Source organism: Aspergillus brunneoviolaceus, assembly GCF_003184695.1.
Source record: "Aspergillus brunneoviolaceus CBS 621.78 unplaced genomic scaffold BO95scaffold_15, whole genome shotgun sequence".
Taxonomy (NCBI): Eukaryota; Fungi; Ascomycota; class Eurotiomycetes; order Eurotiales; family Aspergillaceae; genus Aspergillus; species Aspergillus brunneoviolaceus.
The window spans coordinates 71,571-90,043 of record NW_020290745.1 but is presented as its reverse complement, the minus strand read 5'-3'; the positions used below and the strand labels follow the sequence as shown (position 1 = coordinate 90,043).

At 16.2% G+C, this 18,473-nt stretch overlaps 2 protein-coding genes across 2 annotated transcripts; both read right to left on the bottom strand.

Moving 5' to 3' along the window:
* Window positions 1-514: 514 nt before the first annotated feature.
* BO95DRAFT_356944 (uncharacterized protein) lies at window positions 515-697 on the bottom strand (the record flags this gene model as incomplete). Its single annotated transcript, XM_025582330.1, has 1 exon — window positions 515-697. A coding segment is annotated over one exon (183 nt), but the record flags the coding sequence as incomplete, so codon positions are not given.
* An 8,511-nt stretch (window positions 698-9,208) lies between these two features.
* Window positions 9,209-9,385, bottom strand: BO95DRAFT_357079 (uncharacterized protein; the record flags this gene model as incomplete). The annotated part of the gene is made up of 1 exon (XM_025582335.1): window positions 9,209-9,385. A coding segment is annotated over one exon (177 nt), but the record flags the coding sequence as incomplete, so codon positions are not given.
* Between the last annotated feature and the right edge of the window lie 9,088 nt (window positions 9,386-18,473).

Sequence of the window (18,473 nt, the reverse complement as noted above, 5' to 3'; positions counted from 1 at the left end):
TAATCCGATTATAAGTCTTAATAAATTATTAATAAAAGTTACAAAATTTTAGAAATAATTAAACTTCTTTAATTATTATAGAAATAGTCTAATCTTATATAATAAAAGTCTTTTCTAAATCTATACTAATTTTCTTTATAAAAACTATAAATTTTAAGAACTTGGTTTTTATAATATAAAACTTATATTTATAAATAGCAGCTTACAGTCCTGCTTTTTATAGTTTTTAAAAAATATATTATATATATAATTTATATTCTGCTAGATTTTAACTGTATATTAAAATATTATTTATATATACTATTATAAACAGATTAAAATAATTATTTAATATTTTATTTATAAATCTTTAAAAAGCAGCAGGTTTATTTATTAATCTAAAAGAAAAAATCTTATATTTATATATACTATAATAGATTTAAAAAATAGTTAAGTTCTCAAAATCTATATATATTCTAATTTAATAAAATTCTTATCTAATATTAAATTTAATAAAGATTTTTACTATTTTTAGTTAGTTTAGAATTTTATTAATTAGCAGAAGTGGATATAGATTCTTTTTTATTAAAATATTAAGTTTTTGATAGTTTATATATAGTTTTAATTCTTCTTTAAATTTTTTAGCTATAAGAATTGGAGATATAAAAAAAGTAGAACTAGAAACTATAAACTTTTTACTTAGATTTTTTTTAATATAGATTTAAGCTGCTTCTAATTTCTTTATAGTTATTTAGTATAAAAAAAAGATTCTAATTAGAATATTATTTTTTAAATAAATTTTATAATTATATATACAGTTTAAAAGCAAGATGTCTAAGGCTTATTTTAAAAATATATTAGCTAGATTATAATATTATTTAGATAAGATTTTTTTAATTTTTTCTAGTTTACTTGCTGGATTTTTTTTTCAGATCTTATTATTAATAGCTTTTTTAATTTTTATAAATAATATAATAAATATCTTTAATCTCTTTAAATATCTGTAAAATTCAACTATTTTTATTAATATAATTTTAATTTTGGTAGAAAAGGATTATAGGGTTATATTTAAAATAATTTTCGGTCTATTTAGAATCTGATTATTTATAGATTTTTTCTTAAGTTTTTGATTTATATATTATAATAATTTTATTATATTTTTTTATAGATTTAAAAAGTACTTTATTTTAGAATTTAAACTAGTTATTTTTTGTTTTTTTTATTTATCTTATAGTTTTGCTTTTTTATATTTTTTTAATAATCTTAATTTATCTTCTAATTACTAATTAGTTAAAAAAAAACAGTTTTTAAAAATTTAGTCTTAACTTATTTCTATAAAAAAAGATTTTAAAATTATATTAAATACTTATTTTTATAATTTAAAAATAGGTTCTGTTCGCCTAATTATATCTTACGAAATATTATATTATAGGATTTAAGATTTAGAATTAGAAATAATATTTTTTTAAATAACCATCCGTCTATTATCAGATTGAATTAAATTATATAAGTAAGAGATATAGCGGTCTTTTTATTAAATCTAATAATATTTTTTGATTTCTTAAGTCTGGCTGCAGTGGTTTCTAGAAATTTTTTTATTTATATAATATAATTTATATTAATATAAATAAAAATATTTATTTTAATATTTATTAATATTTTTACAGATACTACTATAATATTATTCAAAATAAAAATCTAAATTATAAAGCTATTTTCCGGATTTTCTAATAACTTTCTTAAATTAATATATCTATAGTTAATACTAAGTTCGTCTAAAAAAAAGACTTTTTCTAAACAAAGTTTTTTTCTGAATTATTAATAATATTTTCTTTGATTAACTAAATCTAAGGCTTCTTTTTAGAATAATTATAATTTAAATATTTTTATTTTTTATAATAAAAATATTTTTCTTCAGCAAACAGTACTACTTATATTTTATTATTTATATAGAATCTAGAGATTTCTTTCGTGTCTTTTTTAACTTAAATAAATAGATTATTAATAGTTATACTAATTTTTCATACTAAAAAAAAATTAGTTGATAATACTTTATATTTTTATTTATACTTTTTAATATATTGGTATAGATAGTAATAAACTACTTAAAATTAATATTTAATTTATAAAATTCGACTAAAATTAGTTTTTTAAGCTTAGAAGATAGCTTCTAATAAAGATTAAACTTTTAAAAATTAATATTAATATCTGCTTTTTCTGCTAGATAGCAGAATTAGATATAAAAATTATAAAACTTTTAGCTAGAATTTATTTTAAGTTATATATATTTTAAGCAGATGTTTTGCTGTCGGTTCAGATTAATATAAATATTAGTAAAATATATAAAAATATTAAATATATTTTTAAATAAATAGTTAGCTTCTATTCTTAGTTAAAATAATAAATATTATTTAATATTTTTTTTACAACAGCTAGTTATATATATTTTTTAAATAGCTAGATTTTTAAAATAATTAATATTAGTTTTAAGCTTCTATTTTATCACAAGCTTTTAATTATTAAAAATAATATTTTTTTTATTACTAAATATAAAAAGATCGGGAATCTTCAGTATTTTTCAGCTATTTATAAATATCTGATTTATATTTTTATATATTACTAGAGTAGTATTTTTTTATGTAATAATATAATCTTTTTTTGATTTTATAGTATCTAAATTCTAAATTAAGATTTTCTTATCTATTTCAGCCTATACTAATTTTTTTTTTAAAATATTTATTTTATTAGACAGGCTTTTAATCTATTTTTTAAATTTATTATAGATCTGTAGTATTATCTTAAAAATATATTTTAGATTTTTTTTATAAAATTTATTAAATTTTTTACGGGATATATTTTTTTTTAAAATTTTTTAGATATTATTTATTAATAATATTAGTTTTTTACTATTTTACTTGGTTATTTTCGGTTCCTGCGTGTTGTAAGCTATTATAATATATTTTTTTAATTTTTTAGTTATTATACAGTCTCCAGCTGTAATAATAGTTTAGTTTTTTTTTTATTTAGTTAGTTACCGTGCAGCCTACAGCCACAGTAATAAAAGAATTAATAAAATTAAGTTAAATCTATTTCTTTATTATAAGAATTATAATTATAGTTTTCTAAAATTATTTATTATTATTAATAATATGTATACAGAAAGAGTTTCCGAGTCTGTATATAGTTATTTATATATTAAATTAACTATAAGTTTTATCAAGAGACTTGAAAAGAAACAAAAATTACAAAAATATTTAAAATTATATAAAAGCTGTTTAAATAATTAAAATTAATCTATTTAATATTAAGATATAAGAATTTTAAGCATAAAAGAAAAAAAAAGAAAAAAAAAAATATAAGCTTATGGCTTATCTATTACGGGGCAGCTTAAAAAATAAATAAAATAAATATTATAAAAATAGTAAGCAGACTAACTAGGTTTGCTGGGTTTTCGGGATTAAATAGATTAATTAGATAAATCGGGTTAATAGGGTATTCGGAGTGCTTAGGATCAGTTAGATATACTAGATATACTGGGTTAACAAGATGTACTGGGTGTTGCCTTCACAGGCAAGACAAGTATAATAGTTAAAAAATAGTTTTTTATTAATTTTAAAACTAATCTTTAAAAAATCTTTTTTTCTAAAAATTATTAGAATAATATATTATACAAAAAAAAGAGATAAGTAATATAATAATATAAATATTTAGATTAAAAATTTAATAAATCTATATTAATTCTAGAATAGATTATTATAATAGTAGATATAAATTATTATAATAGTAGATATTATATAATAATTATATTTTTTTATTAAGCTGAATTATTTAATATAATAATATAGCTATAAATAGCTTTATTATTTATTTTAATTAAATATTCCTACTAGTAATATTTTTTAAATAGTAGAGTTCGGTACTGTATTAATATTGCCTTCGACACCTCGAGCCTTTTTTCTCGGCTTGGATACTGCCCTTTCTTACTGCTTCGGAAAGGCGATCTTATATATATATTAAGATAGCTAAAATAAAGAAAATAATTATTTATTTATAAATTATTATTTTTTAAGATCTTAAAATCTAATATTAGTAGTATATTTTGCTATAATTCTCGGTCTATCTAAAAATTATTTATTTAATTAAATATTACCAAAAAAGTGCTTTATATTGGTTTATTTATTTTAAATAAATATTTTATTAGTAGAATATTTATAATACTACTAATATATTTTTTTTAATCTTTTATTTATTAATCTTATATATTTTACTATATTCTTATTTATTAATTTTTTAATTATTCTATTTATTAATTTTTTATATATCTTATTACTTACTTCTAACCACTTTTTATATTACCGGAGACGTCTCTTTGACGCTATTATTAAGTATTTTTTTTGCTAAGCTGAATTATTATAGATTATACAACCAACCATAATTTTTAATTTTATCTTTATATAACTAATTATATATAAGTATTATAAGTACTTCCGAATAATATTGTTAGGAACTACTTAATATAGTAGACATACTGGTTAGACAAGACAAGCAAAATAATTAAAAGCAGTCTTTTATTAATTTTAAGACTAATTCTTAAGAAATCTTCTTTTCTAAAAAATCTCAGAATAATATATTATATAAAAAAAGAAATCAATAATATAATAATATAAATATCTAAATTAAAATTTTAATAAATCTATATTAATCCTAAAATAGCTGTGTGAAGACAACACCTAGTATACCTTGTTAACCCAGTACACCTAGCATATCCAACTGACCCTAAGCACCCCGAATACCCCATCGACCCAATTTATTTAATTGACCTATTTAACCCTAAAAACCCAGCAAATCCAGTTAGTCTGCTTATTGTCTTTATAGTATTTATTTTATTTGTTTTCCGAGCTGCCCTGCAACAGATAAGCTACGGGCTTGTGTTTCTTTTTTCCCTTCCTCTTTTTTTTTCCTTATGCTTGAAATTCTTGTATCTTAGCACTAAATGGATTGATTTCGATCATTTGAACGGCTTCCACAGCTGCTATAATAATAATTATAAACTACTATAATAATAAATATTATATAATAATTATACTTTTCCGCCAAACTAAACTATTTAATATAATAATATAATTATAAATAGCTTTATTATTTATTCTAATTAGATATTTCTGTTAGTAATATTCTTTAAATAATAAAGTTCGGTACTATAATAATAAAAAAATTATTTAATAAACTATATATTTTATAGATAAAAGATTTTAAAATAATAAATAAAGTATATATTTTATTATTAATCTAATCAGAATCTAATATAAAGTATATATATAAATAAAAAAAATTAATATATTTTTATTTATTTTTATATCTTAATTTTCTACTAAATTTTTTTTATATTTTTTTTTGTTGTTTTTACTTTTATTTTTATTATTTATTTTATATTTTATTTATTAATTTATTTTCTTAAAATTCTTATTTCTGCTATTTTTTAATATAATATTAATAATTACTTACTATTATTTGGCTGATATATCTATTATATTTAAAATCTTTTTTTATTTATATTACTTAAGAACTAGTATTAAGAATTATAATATTATTAATATAAAAAATTTTAGATCTAGTTATATTTTTAATACTATAATATTTATAGTATATAAATAATGTTTTAATAAAAATTAGATTTATTATTAAATATATTTCGACAGCTTTTTAGTAGATTTTTTAAATTAATAAAAACTAGACTTTAATTAATATACTAGAAAATATTTTTAAGTTCTTATAAATTTTAAACTAAAGTTAAAAGTTTTTTATTAACTATACTATTTTTAACTAGAATCTGAATTAGAATTTAATATTTTATATTTAAATTAATTACTTAATTCTGGTTTTAATTATTAGTTTTAAAATAGTTAAGTTAATCTACTATTATAAATATAAACTAATTAATATTAATAAATCTAAGATTACTGTATATTTTTTTATTAATTTTTTATTAATTTATAAATTAATTTACTAGTTTAATCTAATTTTTTATTATTTTTTTATTATAGGCTGTTATTTTATTACAGACAATCTAATTATACTTTATTTAATATCTAGAAATAACAGGTTTTTTTATAAATTAGAACTAAGTAGATATTTTTTAAAAAAGTTTATTATAAAATATATATTATATATAATAACAAGACCTTTTTTTAGAATTTCTATATTTAAAAAATAAAATAATTCTAATTTTTCGCTGTTTATCTTCTATAAAAATAATATTAATTAATTAGATTAGTTTAGTAGTTTTTTAATAAAAATCTAGTTTATTTATAGAAACTTTTTATTTTAATTATATATTTTAGTATTAATCTTTAAATATATCTAATATAGTAATTTAATATAGATTTAATTATCTTTTTTATATTTAAAAATAAGATATTTTTTATTGTTTTAATTTTTTTTTATTTTTTATAGTTTTAAATAGCTTGCTGAATATTATTTATAGATTTTTCTAAAATCTATTTATTATATTTACTTAGTTAGTTTATTTATTTAACTAGAAAATACTACTTATTATTAAAAGTCTGTTTATTTTTAATATTTTTAATTTTAAACTTTTTTTTTAAGTCTTAAAGATAGAGTTGGTTTTATAAATCTATACTAGATTTTTATTATTTTAATAATAATATATAAAAAATATTATAAATTCGACTATAATAGTCAGACAGAAAAATTTAATATATTTATTTTTTAATAACTGTTAGAATTTTTAGAAATTTAATATATTAAGAAACTAGCTTTCGAAATAAAGTCTTAATTTTTAAATTTTTAATAAATAGTTTTATAAGATTTTTTTTTAAAAATTATTAGCTAGTATTTTTTATTATAGTATTTTTTTATTACTTTATTAGTTTTTTACTAGTAATTTTATAGATTTTTCTATAATATAACTAGCTTATTAATTTAATTTTTAGCTGTAGAGATTTCTTTTTAAAAAATATTAATCTTAATATATAGATAAAAGTCAGATAAATAATCTAAAAGAATTTTTAAAAAAAAATAACTAGTAGTTAAATTTAGAGTATTATTATAAGTAAATTAAATAAAAAATAATAAAATAGACTAGTTTAGATAATTTTTATTAATAAAATATTAAAGATATTATTTAAGAATCTAATTTATTTTTTTAATTTAATTATTAATTTAAAATCGAAATACTATTAATAAATAAAATTTAATTTAAATATAATAAATAATTCGGGACTAAAATTTACTAGTAAAAAAAAATCTTTATTTAAAATTATATTTTATAATAGTTTAAACTAAAGTTTAATTTTTTTTATAAAAAAGTTCAGCAAGTTTTAAAGTAGTTATAATATATAAAATAAATAAAAATTAATACTATTTTATAAATTTATTAATAATAATAAAAATTAAATCTAAAATACTATTTTTTATTATAATAGAAAACAGATTTATAATAAAATCTATAAATAATTTAATAAAAAATTAGCTAGAAATTAATAGTAATTTAAGCTTACTGTATAGTTTATATTTAATAAATATAAGTTTTTAATATATAGAATATTTTCTGATATAAATAATCATATTTTTATTAAGATTTATCTAATAAAACTTTCTTTTAAAAAAAGCTTTTATTTTTAATTACCTAAAATAGTCTACTAGCCGATTATTATAATAAAGATTTAATAAATATTACTAAAGACTTTATTTTATAAAAATATATAAATAATATTTATATATAATAAGAGTATTCTTATTAATTTTTAATATTTTAGTCTAGGATTATCTTCTAAAATAGTAAGTTTTTAATAATATATTTCTATATTTTTATTTTAGATTCTTTTAATTAGAATATATAATTTTTTATTAATTTTAAAATAAAATAAGTTTTTATTTTTATATATTTAAAATACTATTAATATACTAATATATTTATTATAAAATAAGCTTATTTGAATAATTTTAAAATATAATAAGTTTTTATATTTATATACTTAAAATACTACTAATATATTAATATATAAATTATAAAATATTTTTATTTTAATAATTTAATTAACTGTTTTTATACTGGTTTAATTATATTTAGATTTTAATAAACTTAATATATACTAGCAGATATAGAATTTAAAACTTTTTTAAGACTAGCTATAATTTTATAAGAAATTTATTAGCTATTTAATATTATATTAACTTTAGAATTTTTATATTAAACAGAACTTTTAAGTTTTTTTTATTTTTAACAGTAGATTAGCAGAATTATATTTATTAAATTAATATTAAATAATAAAATTATAATTATTAAAATATATATATTATTAAGCCCAACAGCTATTTAGCTTTAATTATTTTATAAAAATCTAGAGATTTTAATAGTCTAAAAAAACTTTAATAAAATATAATAATTTTTTAAAATATTAATACTAATATTTAAACAAATAAATAATAGTAAAAAGCTTTTAGTCTAAAATTAAATAATAAGTTTTAATACTATTAAACTTTTTTAATTAAAATATAATAAAATAATATATTTTATAGTTATCTGGCTGGAATAATATTTCTAGTATATTTTATTAAAAAATATTTATTTTTATCCGGATTTTTTATTAAAAATTAAAATATCTTAATAAAAATATAGTTTAAAAATTATAAAAAAACTATTAGAATATTATTATTTTTTTATTAGTTAATATTATTCTTTCAGGCTTCTTTCTATTCTGGATATTTTTTAAAGAAAAATTAGTAGTAATATAATTAAGAAATAATTTTTAATATAATATTAATAAAAATTATAAAATTCTAAGAATATTTAAATCTTATAATATATAGTTAATATCAGCTATATAAAAATATTAGATATTTATTAGAAATTTATTAATATATTATATAAGAATATAATATATTCTAAAAATTTAATATAATTTTAATAAAAAATATATTTTAATAGCTTAATATAAAGATCTGCTTTTTATAAATATTTTAATACTTAATATAAATAAAAAGTATAAAAAGGACGGTTCTTTAAAAAAATAAAAATATTATTTAAATAAATAATATAAAAAATATTTAAAATATTATAAAAAGCTAAATAAACATAGTTTTAAAAAATAGCCGGAGTATTAGTTAATTTAAAAAATATAATTAAATATTTAAAATATTTATAATAGATTTTAAAAACTATTTTTTATTTATTTTTCTATTTAATATAAATTTAGTAATATATATTCTAAATATCTAGTTTAAAAAAATATTTAGTTCTTATAATTTTATTTAAAATTTCTAAAATTAAAAATAAAAAATAGTAATTTTTAATTAAAATCTTATTAAGTTTTTTATAATCTATATATAATCGGAGATTTTTATTCTTTTTTAATATAAAAAAAATAGAAGTTTCTGCAGAACTTTTAAAAAATTAAATTTATTCTAATTAAATATTTTTATTAATATAATAATAAAAATATTAGAACTTAACTTAAGATAAAAAATAAATAAATTTATATAATAAAATTTTATTATTTTTTAGATTAATAATATTGTAAAGGGAAAAGGTCAGTTAGGTATAGAATAGTAGCAGTCTATTGATTTCAAAACTAATCCTTACTTTCCGAAGGTCTAGCAAGGTTCTAAGAGTTAAATACTAAAAAAGATTAGAGTTATTAACGTCATAACTGTTATATAAAAAATATATAAATAGACTATTAGTAATCTGCTATAGTTCTAGAAATTATCTATAATAATTAGGCTTTTTCTTATATGCGGCTGTTCTCAGCAGTATAATAATAATATAATACTACCGTTTTAACACGGGAGCTAACTATTTTTAAAAGTATAGTAGTAGATAGCAGAAAGTCACAGGCTAGTCCCGTTCGAAATATATATTATAAATAATACTATTCTGCTTTAAAAACACTATGATTTTTTAATAATAATATTAATAATATGAATATACTTCTATATATCTTTTTCAACATCCTCGACATTATCAGCATTATTTATTTTATATCAAAAAATTCGTATTTTTTTACTATTTCTGCGTTTATTTATTTGTTCTAATATATATATATAATATTTATATTTTATATTTTTTTTAGTATTACTAAAATACTAACAAGTAACTGTAGTATTTATACTATAATATTATATCTTCTACAGCGAATTATTGTTTTTTAACTAAAATTTTATTTTTTTTCGATATTTTTTTTGCCTGAAATATCTTTAGACTAGTATAAAAAACTACAAATATAGTTCTAGTAAAAAGTTTAAGCCCTGGTATATTTTTAATATTATTTTATTAGTAAAATATCAACAGTGCGCTAGTTAAAAAAAAATTATATTCTTATAAGTTTCTCTCTATTTAAACTTTTAAATCCCAGCTAAACATATATTAGACGGCGTCGGGAATACTGGATAATACTAGTAATTTATTACTAATTCTCTACTAGTTAAGCTTTTTTTAGGCGGTAAAAATAGAAAAAAAATATGATTCTATTCTTTGTATTTTTTTCGGTTTTTTAACCGCTAATCTCGCCGCTTAGTTTTCTAACGCGAAAAAAACCTACTGCATTAAGCACGGTATAACAGCTGTTATTAAAAAAGCTATAATTATAAATAATATTAACTATCTATAAAAATTATATTAACTTTCTAATAGAAAAATCTAGCTGTTTATTATAGTTTTATCGCGGAGTATTATACTCTTACTGTTTAAACCAAAGACTTATATAAATATTTTTATTTTTTGTTTAATAATACTAGCTATCTATTTTAGTATTATACAGCTGTTTTTTGTCTGAATAATATAATCTATAAGATTATATATTTTTATACCAATAGAAATAATAATAAAAACTGGTATATTACTAATATTAAGAATATTTTTTCTATTAATATTATCTATAGTTTATAGTTTTATTAATATTTTATATTTATTTTTTACACAGTAATACCTTCTACTAGTAATTTTTATTTAATTATTTTTTAATTTTGATAGTCCCGCTGAATATATATAATCCGGGTTTTTTTTAATATTATTTTTTCTATAGTTTATACGCGTAGATATAAATAAAACAGGCATATAATACAACAAACTTATATTTTTTTATTATAAATTATATATATATTATATATATCTTATAGTTGTTTTATTATTATTTCTGCTGTATATTAATTTTAATCTATATATTACAGAATAAAAAGCTACAATCCGATTATTAAATTTATAGACTTTTTATTAAATATTTATTAAATTTTCTACCGGTAACTATTAATTATATTTAAAAAACTATTCCTGCTATTTTACTAGATAGAATTAGTTCTTTTAATAATATAGACTATTTAGTATCTGCTCTACCTTCCACTTCTTATTATTATCTAGATCTGGTATTAGTAAAGTTTCGGGAATATTTTTTCTAACTTTTTAAAATTCTAGCAGAGTAATATAAAAGATATTATATAATTAAATATATTTATTAAGAAGATATAGGTAAAATACTTGTTTTTCTATAGTTTTTAGAATTCTAAAGAACTCTACGAATTTTAAGACTAATTTTTAAGAGATTTTCTTAAATTTAATATTTATAGTAGATAGCTTGATTAAATCTTCTTATTTAAAAATATAGATTATTTTATTATCTTGCTTAAAAGATAGAGTATTATAATAACTATTATAGTAAGTTAATTAGTTTTTATTTATTTTTCGCCAGTTTTTTTTTAGTTTTTTTTATAAAGTATTTAGCTTTTCTAGTCTTTTTAATATTAATAATACCCCTACTTTTATAGAATTATTTTTAATCTGAAGTCTAAACTTAGAAGAATAATCTATTAGAGCTTTAAAAAAAATTATTTTTATAGAAATATTTAGATAATTATTATATATAAATTCTGCCTTATTTAGTAAATTTATCTAGTAGTTTTAATACTTAATTATAAAGTAATATAAATAATATTCGAGAACTTAATTAGCTCTTTTTATTTAGCTGTTGGTTTACGGGTGAAACACAGTCGATAATTATTTTTTAATCTTAGTTTAGTAATAAAAATTAGATTAAAATTAATTTATAAATATAAAGTCTCTATCTATAATTATATTATAAAAGACTCTATATTTTAGTTTAATTTCTTAATAAAATAGTTCGGCCAGTTTTCCTGCTCGAATTATATATAATACTGCTATAAAATAGTTTATTTTTATAAAACAATTAATAATTACTAATATCAAATCTACCTAATAATCCTAGTAGTATAATTCGGGTAGTCCTGTAATAAAATCTATAGTAATTTCGGTTTATAATCTTAATAGAATCGATAGACTTTCGAGTTCTTTATATAGTTAATACCTAGCTAGGGTTTAGTATTAGCAGATAGAGCATATTACTATATAGTTTTCTATATTATTTTAAAAACTAATCTAATAAAACTTTCTGCAGAAAAGTTGTTTAGTTTTATTTTATTTAAAGTAATCTGCTAACAGATTATTATAGTATTATTACAGTAGCTTTTAATATAGGCTTTTTACTTCTAATATATAAAATCTATTTTTAAAATATAATAATCCATCTGTTATAATTTTCTAATATTTAAATAGTTTATTTTTTTTTTCTAGAATTTAGAATCTTAATTCTAAAGAGTTTTAATTAAATTTCTTAGATTATTATTATAAACAGATTTATAAATCTTTTTAGTTTTACTTATACTTTTTATAGCTGTAATACTAGTAGATTATTTATAGTTTATTATATAAACTATAGTCTAGTCAGCCGATTCTATACCGGCAGCGCCCGTAGACCTACTTAATATTATATAAATATTAGATTTAGATCTCTTTTATAAAAATATCTTATTATATCTAAACTAGAATTTTCTAATTTTAGTTACTGCCGAGATCTTAGATATTATTAAAATAAATATTAACCAGTCACAGAGTATTTATATAATATTATTATTATAAAAACTTTTTACTAGCTTGAATAATCTAAATAAAATATCAGCAGGATTGCTCTTATCTAATTAATATTTAATTATAAAATTAAAAGAAATCAAAATCATATACTAATATACTTAACGTCTATTAAGCCAGGATTAATTTATAAATAATCTAAGATTTATATAATCAGATAGAACTTTAATAAAATACTAAGCCCTATTGAGATATTAATACTAATATTTAAAAAAATAGATAATAGTAAAAAATTCTTAATTCAGAGTACTCCAGTTAAGTTCTGTATTTAAGAATTTTCTTAACCAAATAATAACTATATAGTATTATTCTATTAGTTCTGGTTAGATTAAAATATCTACTATTTCTTTATTATAAATATCGGTTTCGATCCGAATAGATTAAATTAAATTAAAAAAATAAAAAAGAAAAATAGTCTGAAATATATTAATAAATCGGTAAAATACCAGTCTTTCGTCTAGAAATAAATAATATATTTCTAGTTTCTTGCTATTTTAACTTTTTTTTAGAAGATTTGTTAAAAATAGTACTAGTAAAAAAAAGTTATAAATAAATCTGCGGTAAAAGTTACAAAATCCTAAAAAGATCTAAATATTATAATAAATAGCAGATAACGGCTATAAAACAATAGTTTTAACTCGATCAGAATCTATTATAATATCTGTAAAAAAAATAATATATTTAAAAAATTCAACTTATTGTTAAAAGAAGAAGTATTTAGATAGTTTAATATATAGATTAGCTTCTTATAATTATATTAGTACTTTCTTAATATATTCGACGTATTTATATCTTATTATTAAAAAAATAAGAATATTATTTAAATATATAATATAAACGATATTAAGAATATTATATAATATAAAATATATATAGTTTTAAAAAGAAGCAGATATATTAGTTAAGCTAAACAGTATTATTATATACTTAAAGTAACTATAATATATATAAAATATAGTCTTCTATTTATCTTTTTTCTTAATATAAATACAATAATAAATATTCTAAATATTAATTTTACTAAAATATTTATATTCAGCTAATCGGTCGAGGATTTCAAAGATTAAAAATAATAAATATCAATTTTTTATTATAATTTTATTAAATTTATAATAATTCATATATAGCTGTAAACTTCTATTTTTTTAAATATAAAGAGAATAGGGGTCCCTATAAAACTTTTAAATAAATATATTCTTTTATTAACAGTATTTTTGTTAATATAATTTTTAAGTACTAAAAATTCTTTTTTTAAAAAAAGATAAATAAGCCTAAATAAAAATAATTCGCTTTTAAAAAGATCGATAGTATAATTCTTATTATAATATTTAAAAAAAATTTTAGATTAATTAGAAGAGAAGATATCGGCAAATTTAATTAGTTCTAGCAGAATAGAATTATTTTAATAGTATTCTAATTTTTTATTATTATCTAAAAGCCACAGTTTCTTTAGAATTTTAATAATTATATAAACATAAGCGCAATTTTAGCAAGCCTTAATAAATTTTCAAGAACTTAATTCCTAGATTTAACTAAATTTAAACTATTATTGCTTGTTTTAGAAAGACAAATAAATTTTATAGTTAAGCAGAATAGTTATAGAAAATAAGATTAAAGTATTTTAAATAATAATAATATATAGTTTAATAAAATACTATTATACTTCTCTTAAATTAGTAATATCTAAAGAAATATTCTATATTCTATAGCTGGTAATAAAAATATAATTAATAGCTTCAAGCCGTAGTAAGAATTTCTAAAATTTTAAAAAAAAATATTATTATATAAATTTAATACTAATCAGATTATATACCGCACAACTATTAATATCTGTATAGATTTTCCCAATATTAAATATTTATATTAATATTAACATCTTATCAGCTGTTTCTATTTTATAATATAGAACTAAGATAAAAGAATTGGTCTTAATCTATTCTATTTTTTTATATTATTTTTCCTAGCTTGCAGTTCTTGAATTTAAGCTAATTTTTTTTTAAGAATATTAGTTAGTAAGATACTTAGTATTATTATATAAAAAATATTATAAAACTTTTCTGACTGGATTAGAATAATTAGTTTTAAAATTAAAAGATTAAGTATTCTTATAGAATTATAACTGTTTTTATAATATATTAGATCTATTAGATTTCTATTTATATTTTTATTTTTATATATATAGATTCTAATAATAAGTAATAAAAAATATTATCTTGTTTTATTCCTCAGGCAGTTAGTATATATATTCTTTAATATAGTAACTAAAATCAGAAAGTAATTTTATAAAAAAAGTATAGCTATATTTCTTTTTAGTAGCTCTAGAAAAATATTATTCTAAAATATTAAAATAAATATAAAATTTATAAGAATCTTAATTATTTTGCTGCCGAGCTTGTTCTAGCTGGTTTATTATATCAGACTTAAAAATAGCAGTATTTCAAATAAAAAAAAATATTTATTTAGTAAAAACAGATTATAAATAGCTAATATTTTTTTTTTATTTTAATAATAATTTTTTAAAATAATAGTACTATTTCTACCAACAAGTCGCGCTTATATGGCTTATAGTCTCGAGAATCTTATAGTAATTATTATAAAACTTAGATAATATCCCCTAAAAATTATAATCTAAATTATAGAACTATTCCTGGTATTTTTAAATATTAAAGAAAAGTTTAAATTGCGGAATATCTTTAATTTTAATATTTATTTTAGATTTACTTAAAAAAGAGAAAGTTTTCTGTTGCCAAGTCGGTATTAATTCGATATTATTATATTAGATTTTCTGTTATAGTTTAGTAACTTGTTTTTTTAACTACTAGTAATCTTATAGCTAATTAATAGTATCTCTGACTGCAGTAAGGTTCTTTATCGAAGAATCTAATAGTAAAAATAATAAACTATCAGCAGTAGAAAAAGTTTCTAACTCGAAACTGCTATTAAAATATAAAAATTATAATAATATACTATATTCTATAAATTACTAAAGAAGAAGGATTAGAATTATAAAAAAAAAAAGTTAGTTAGATATAGAATAGTAGCAGTCTATTAATTTTAAAACTAATTCTTACTTTCCGAAGGTCTAGCAAGATTCTAGGAGTTAAATACTAAAAAGAATCGGAGTTATTAATGTTATAACTGTTACATAGGAGATGCGTAAATAGACCGTTAGCAACCCGCCATAGTTCCAGGGGTTATCTATGACAAATATAGTCCGAGGGTCTATAAAAAGAAAATTATTAAAAATAACTAAAAAAAATATATTTATAAAATCTTAAAGCTTAAAAAATAATATAATCTTATTAGATTTAATTTATAAATAATTTAAAAAGACTTTATCTTCTAATAGCCAGATATTTTTTAAAAGTTTAATAATAGTATAAATATAGATAAGATTTCAGTAAATTTTTATAAATTTATAAAAAAATAAGATTTTTAATATTTAAGTCTTATACTACTACTATTAATTTTATATAAATAAATAAATATATAAATCTTCTAAAATAATTATTAAAAGTAAAATAGGATTTTTAAAAAAATCTAGATTATAATTAATAATTATATAATATTTTATAAATAATTATATAATTTTTCTTAAATTATTAGTAATAATAAGAATTTTCTATATACTATAAATATTTATAGTAAAATAATTCATTATAGTAATCAGTAAAACTATAAAATAGGTTATATTTAAGTAAAATTATTAAATAAATTAATAACTAATAAAATTAATTTTAGTATATAAATCTAAATCTATATAGATTTTAAGTATATTTTTAAAATAAATAGATATATTAAAGTAAATAGTAGTCTCTATTTTAGACTAGTTTATTAAAAATATAAGAGCTTTTTTAACTATTATTTTTTTTTATTAATTCTGGTTTAGTTTTATTTTTATTTTTATAAAAATATTAGTTAACTGAATAATCTTTACTATTATATTTATAATAGTAAAGAGTTTCCTCTTTTTAATTTTTTTATTTTAAAAAAATTTAAATAAAAAAAACTTATTACTAGACTATAAAAATCCAGATTTTTTAAAAATCTTATTTAAATAATATTTTTAGTTTTTTAGATCTTGTTTTCTCTTTTAGTTTAATATATTCTAATAATAAATAATAATAAATACTATTTTTTCTTAGAAGTCTAGTAGTTTTAATATATATTTATAAATATATTAATTAAGTTCCGGTGCCAGTTTTAAAAAGAAGATTAATATATATTTATTATTTTATTTTGATTTAAAATAACACTTTAAAATATTTAAATAAGAATAAAACTTTTTTAAATTTTAATTAATTTACTAATAGGTCTGTTTAAGCTGTTTTATAATATTAAACTATAAAATAATTATATTTCGAATAAAAAAAATTTATGAAATAAAATAATTCTATAATTTCTTAGTATTTTAATAGTTTTTTAAGAATTTTTTATTAATATATCGGTACTATCTCTACTAATAAACAAAGTCTAAATAATTAACTATAGCTAGAATTTTTTAATTTTCTGTTCAATATTTTCGAAAAATTTCTTTAAAAATATATAATAGATTATAAATCTATTCTGTTCTTTATTATAAACTAAATTAAAGAAAAAAAATAAAGATTTTCTTAAGTTTAATTTTTTTTTATTTAGAAGATAAGATCGAGCTAGTATAGTATTATTAAAATTTTATTAAAAATTTAATATTTTTATATTCTGTTTATAATATTTAAATCTATTTTTTTAATTATTTTAACTATTTTAATTAATAAATAATAGCTTATACTTTTTAAATATCTGTCTAAATTAAATAATATAATTTAGAAACAGACAAAGTATTTTAAAATAATTCTAATAAAAATTTATTAAATAATATATTACTTTTTCTTAAATAACTAAAAATAAGAAGAATTAGAAATTATTAAAAATTATTTAATATAGTAGATATATTAGTTAATTAAAATAAGTAAGATAGTTAAAAATAATTTTTTATTAATTTTAAAACTAATTTTTAAAAAATCTTCTTTTCTAAAGAATCTTAGAATAATATATTATATAAAAAATAGAAATAAGTAATATAATAATATAAATATTCGGATTAAAATTTTAATAAATCTATATCGACCCCGAAGCGGCTGCCATAGTGGTAGATATGGGCTGCTGTAGCGGTAGGTATTATATAACACTATCTCTGCCGATAGATAAAATCTAAATAACTAATTATAATTAGAATTTTTTAATTTTCTATTTAATACTTCCGAGAAGCTTTTTTAAAAGTATATAATAAATTATAAATCTATTTTATTCTTTATTATAAACTAAACCAAAGAAAAAAAATAAAGATTTTTTTAAATTTAATTTTTTTTTATTTAGAAAATAAGATCGAGCTAGTACAGTATTATTATAATTCTATTAAAAATTTAATATTTTTATATTCTATTTATAATATTTCAATCTATTCTTTTAATTATTTTAATTATTTTAATTAATAAATAGTAGCTTATATTTTTTAAATATCTACCTGGATTAGATAATATAATCTAAAAATAAA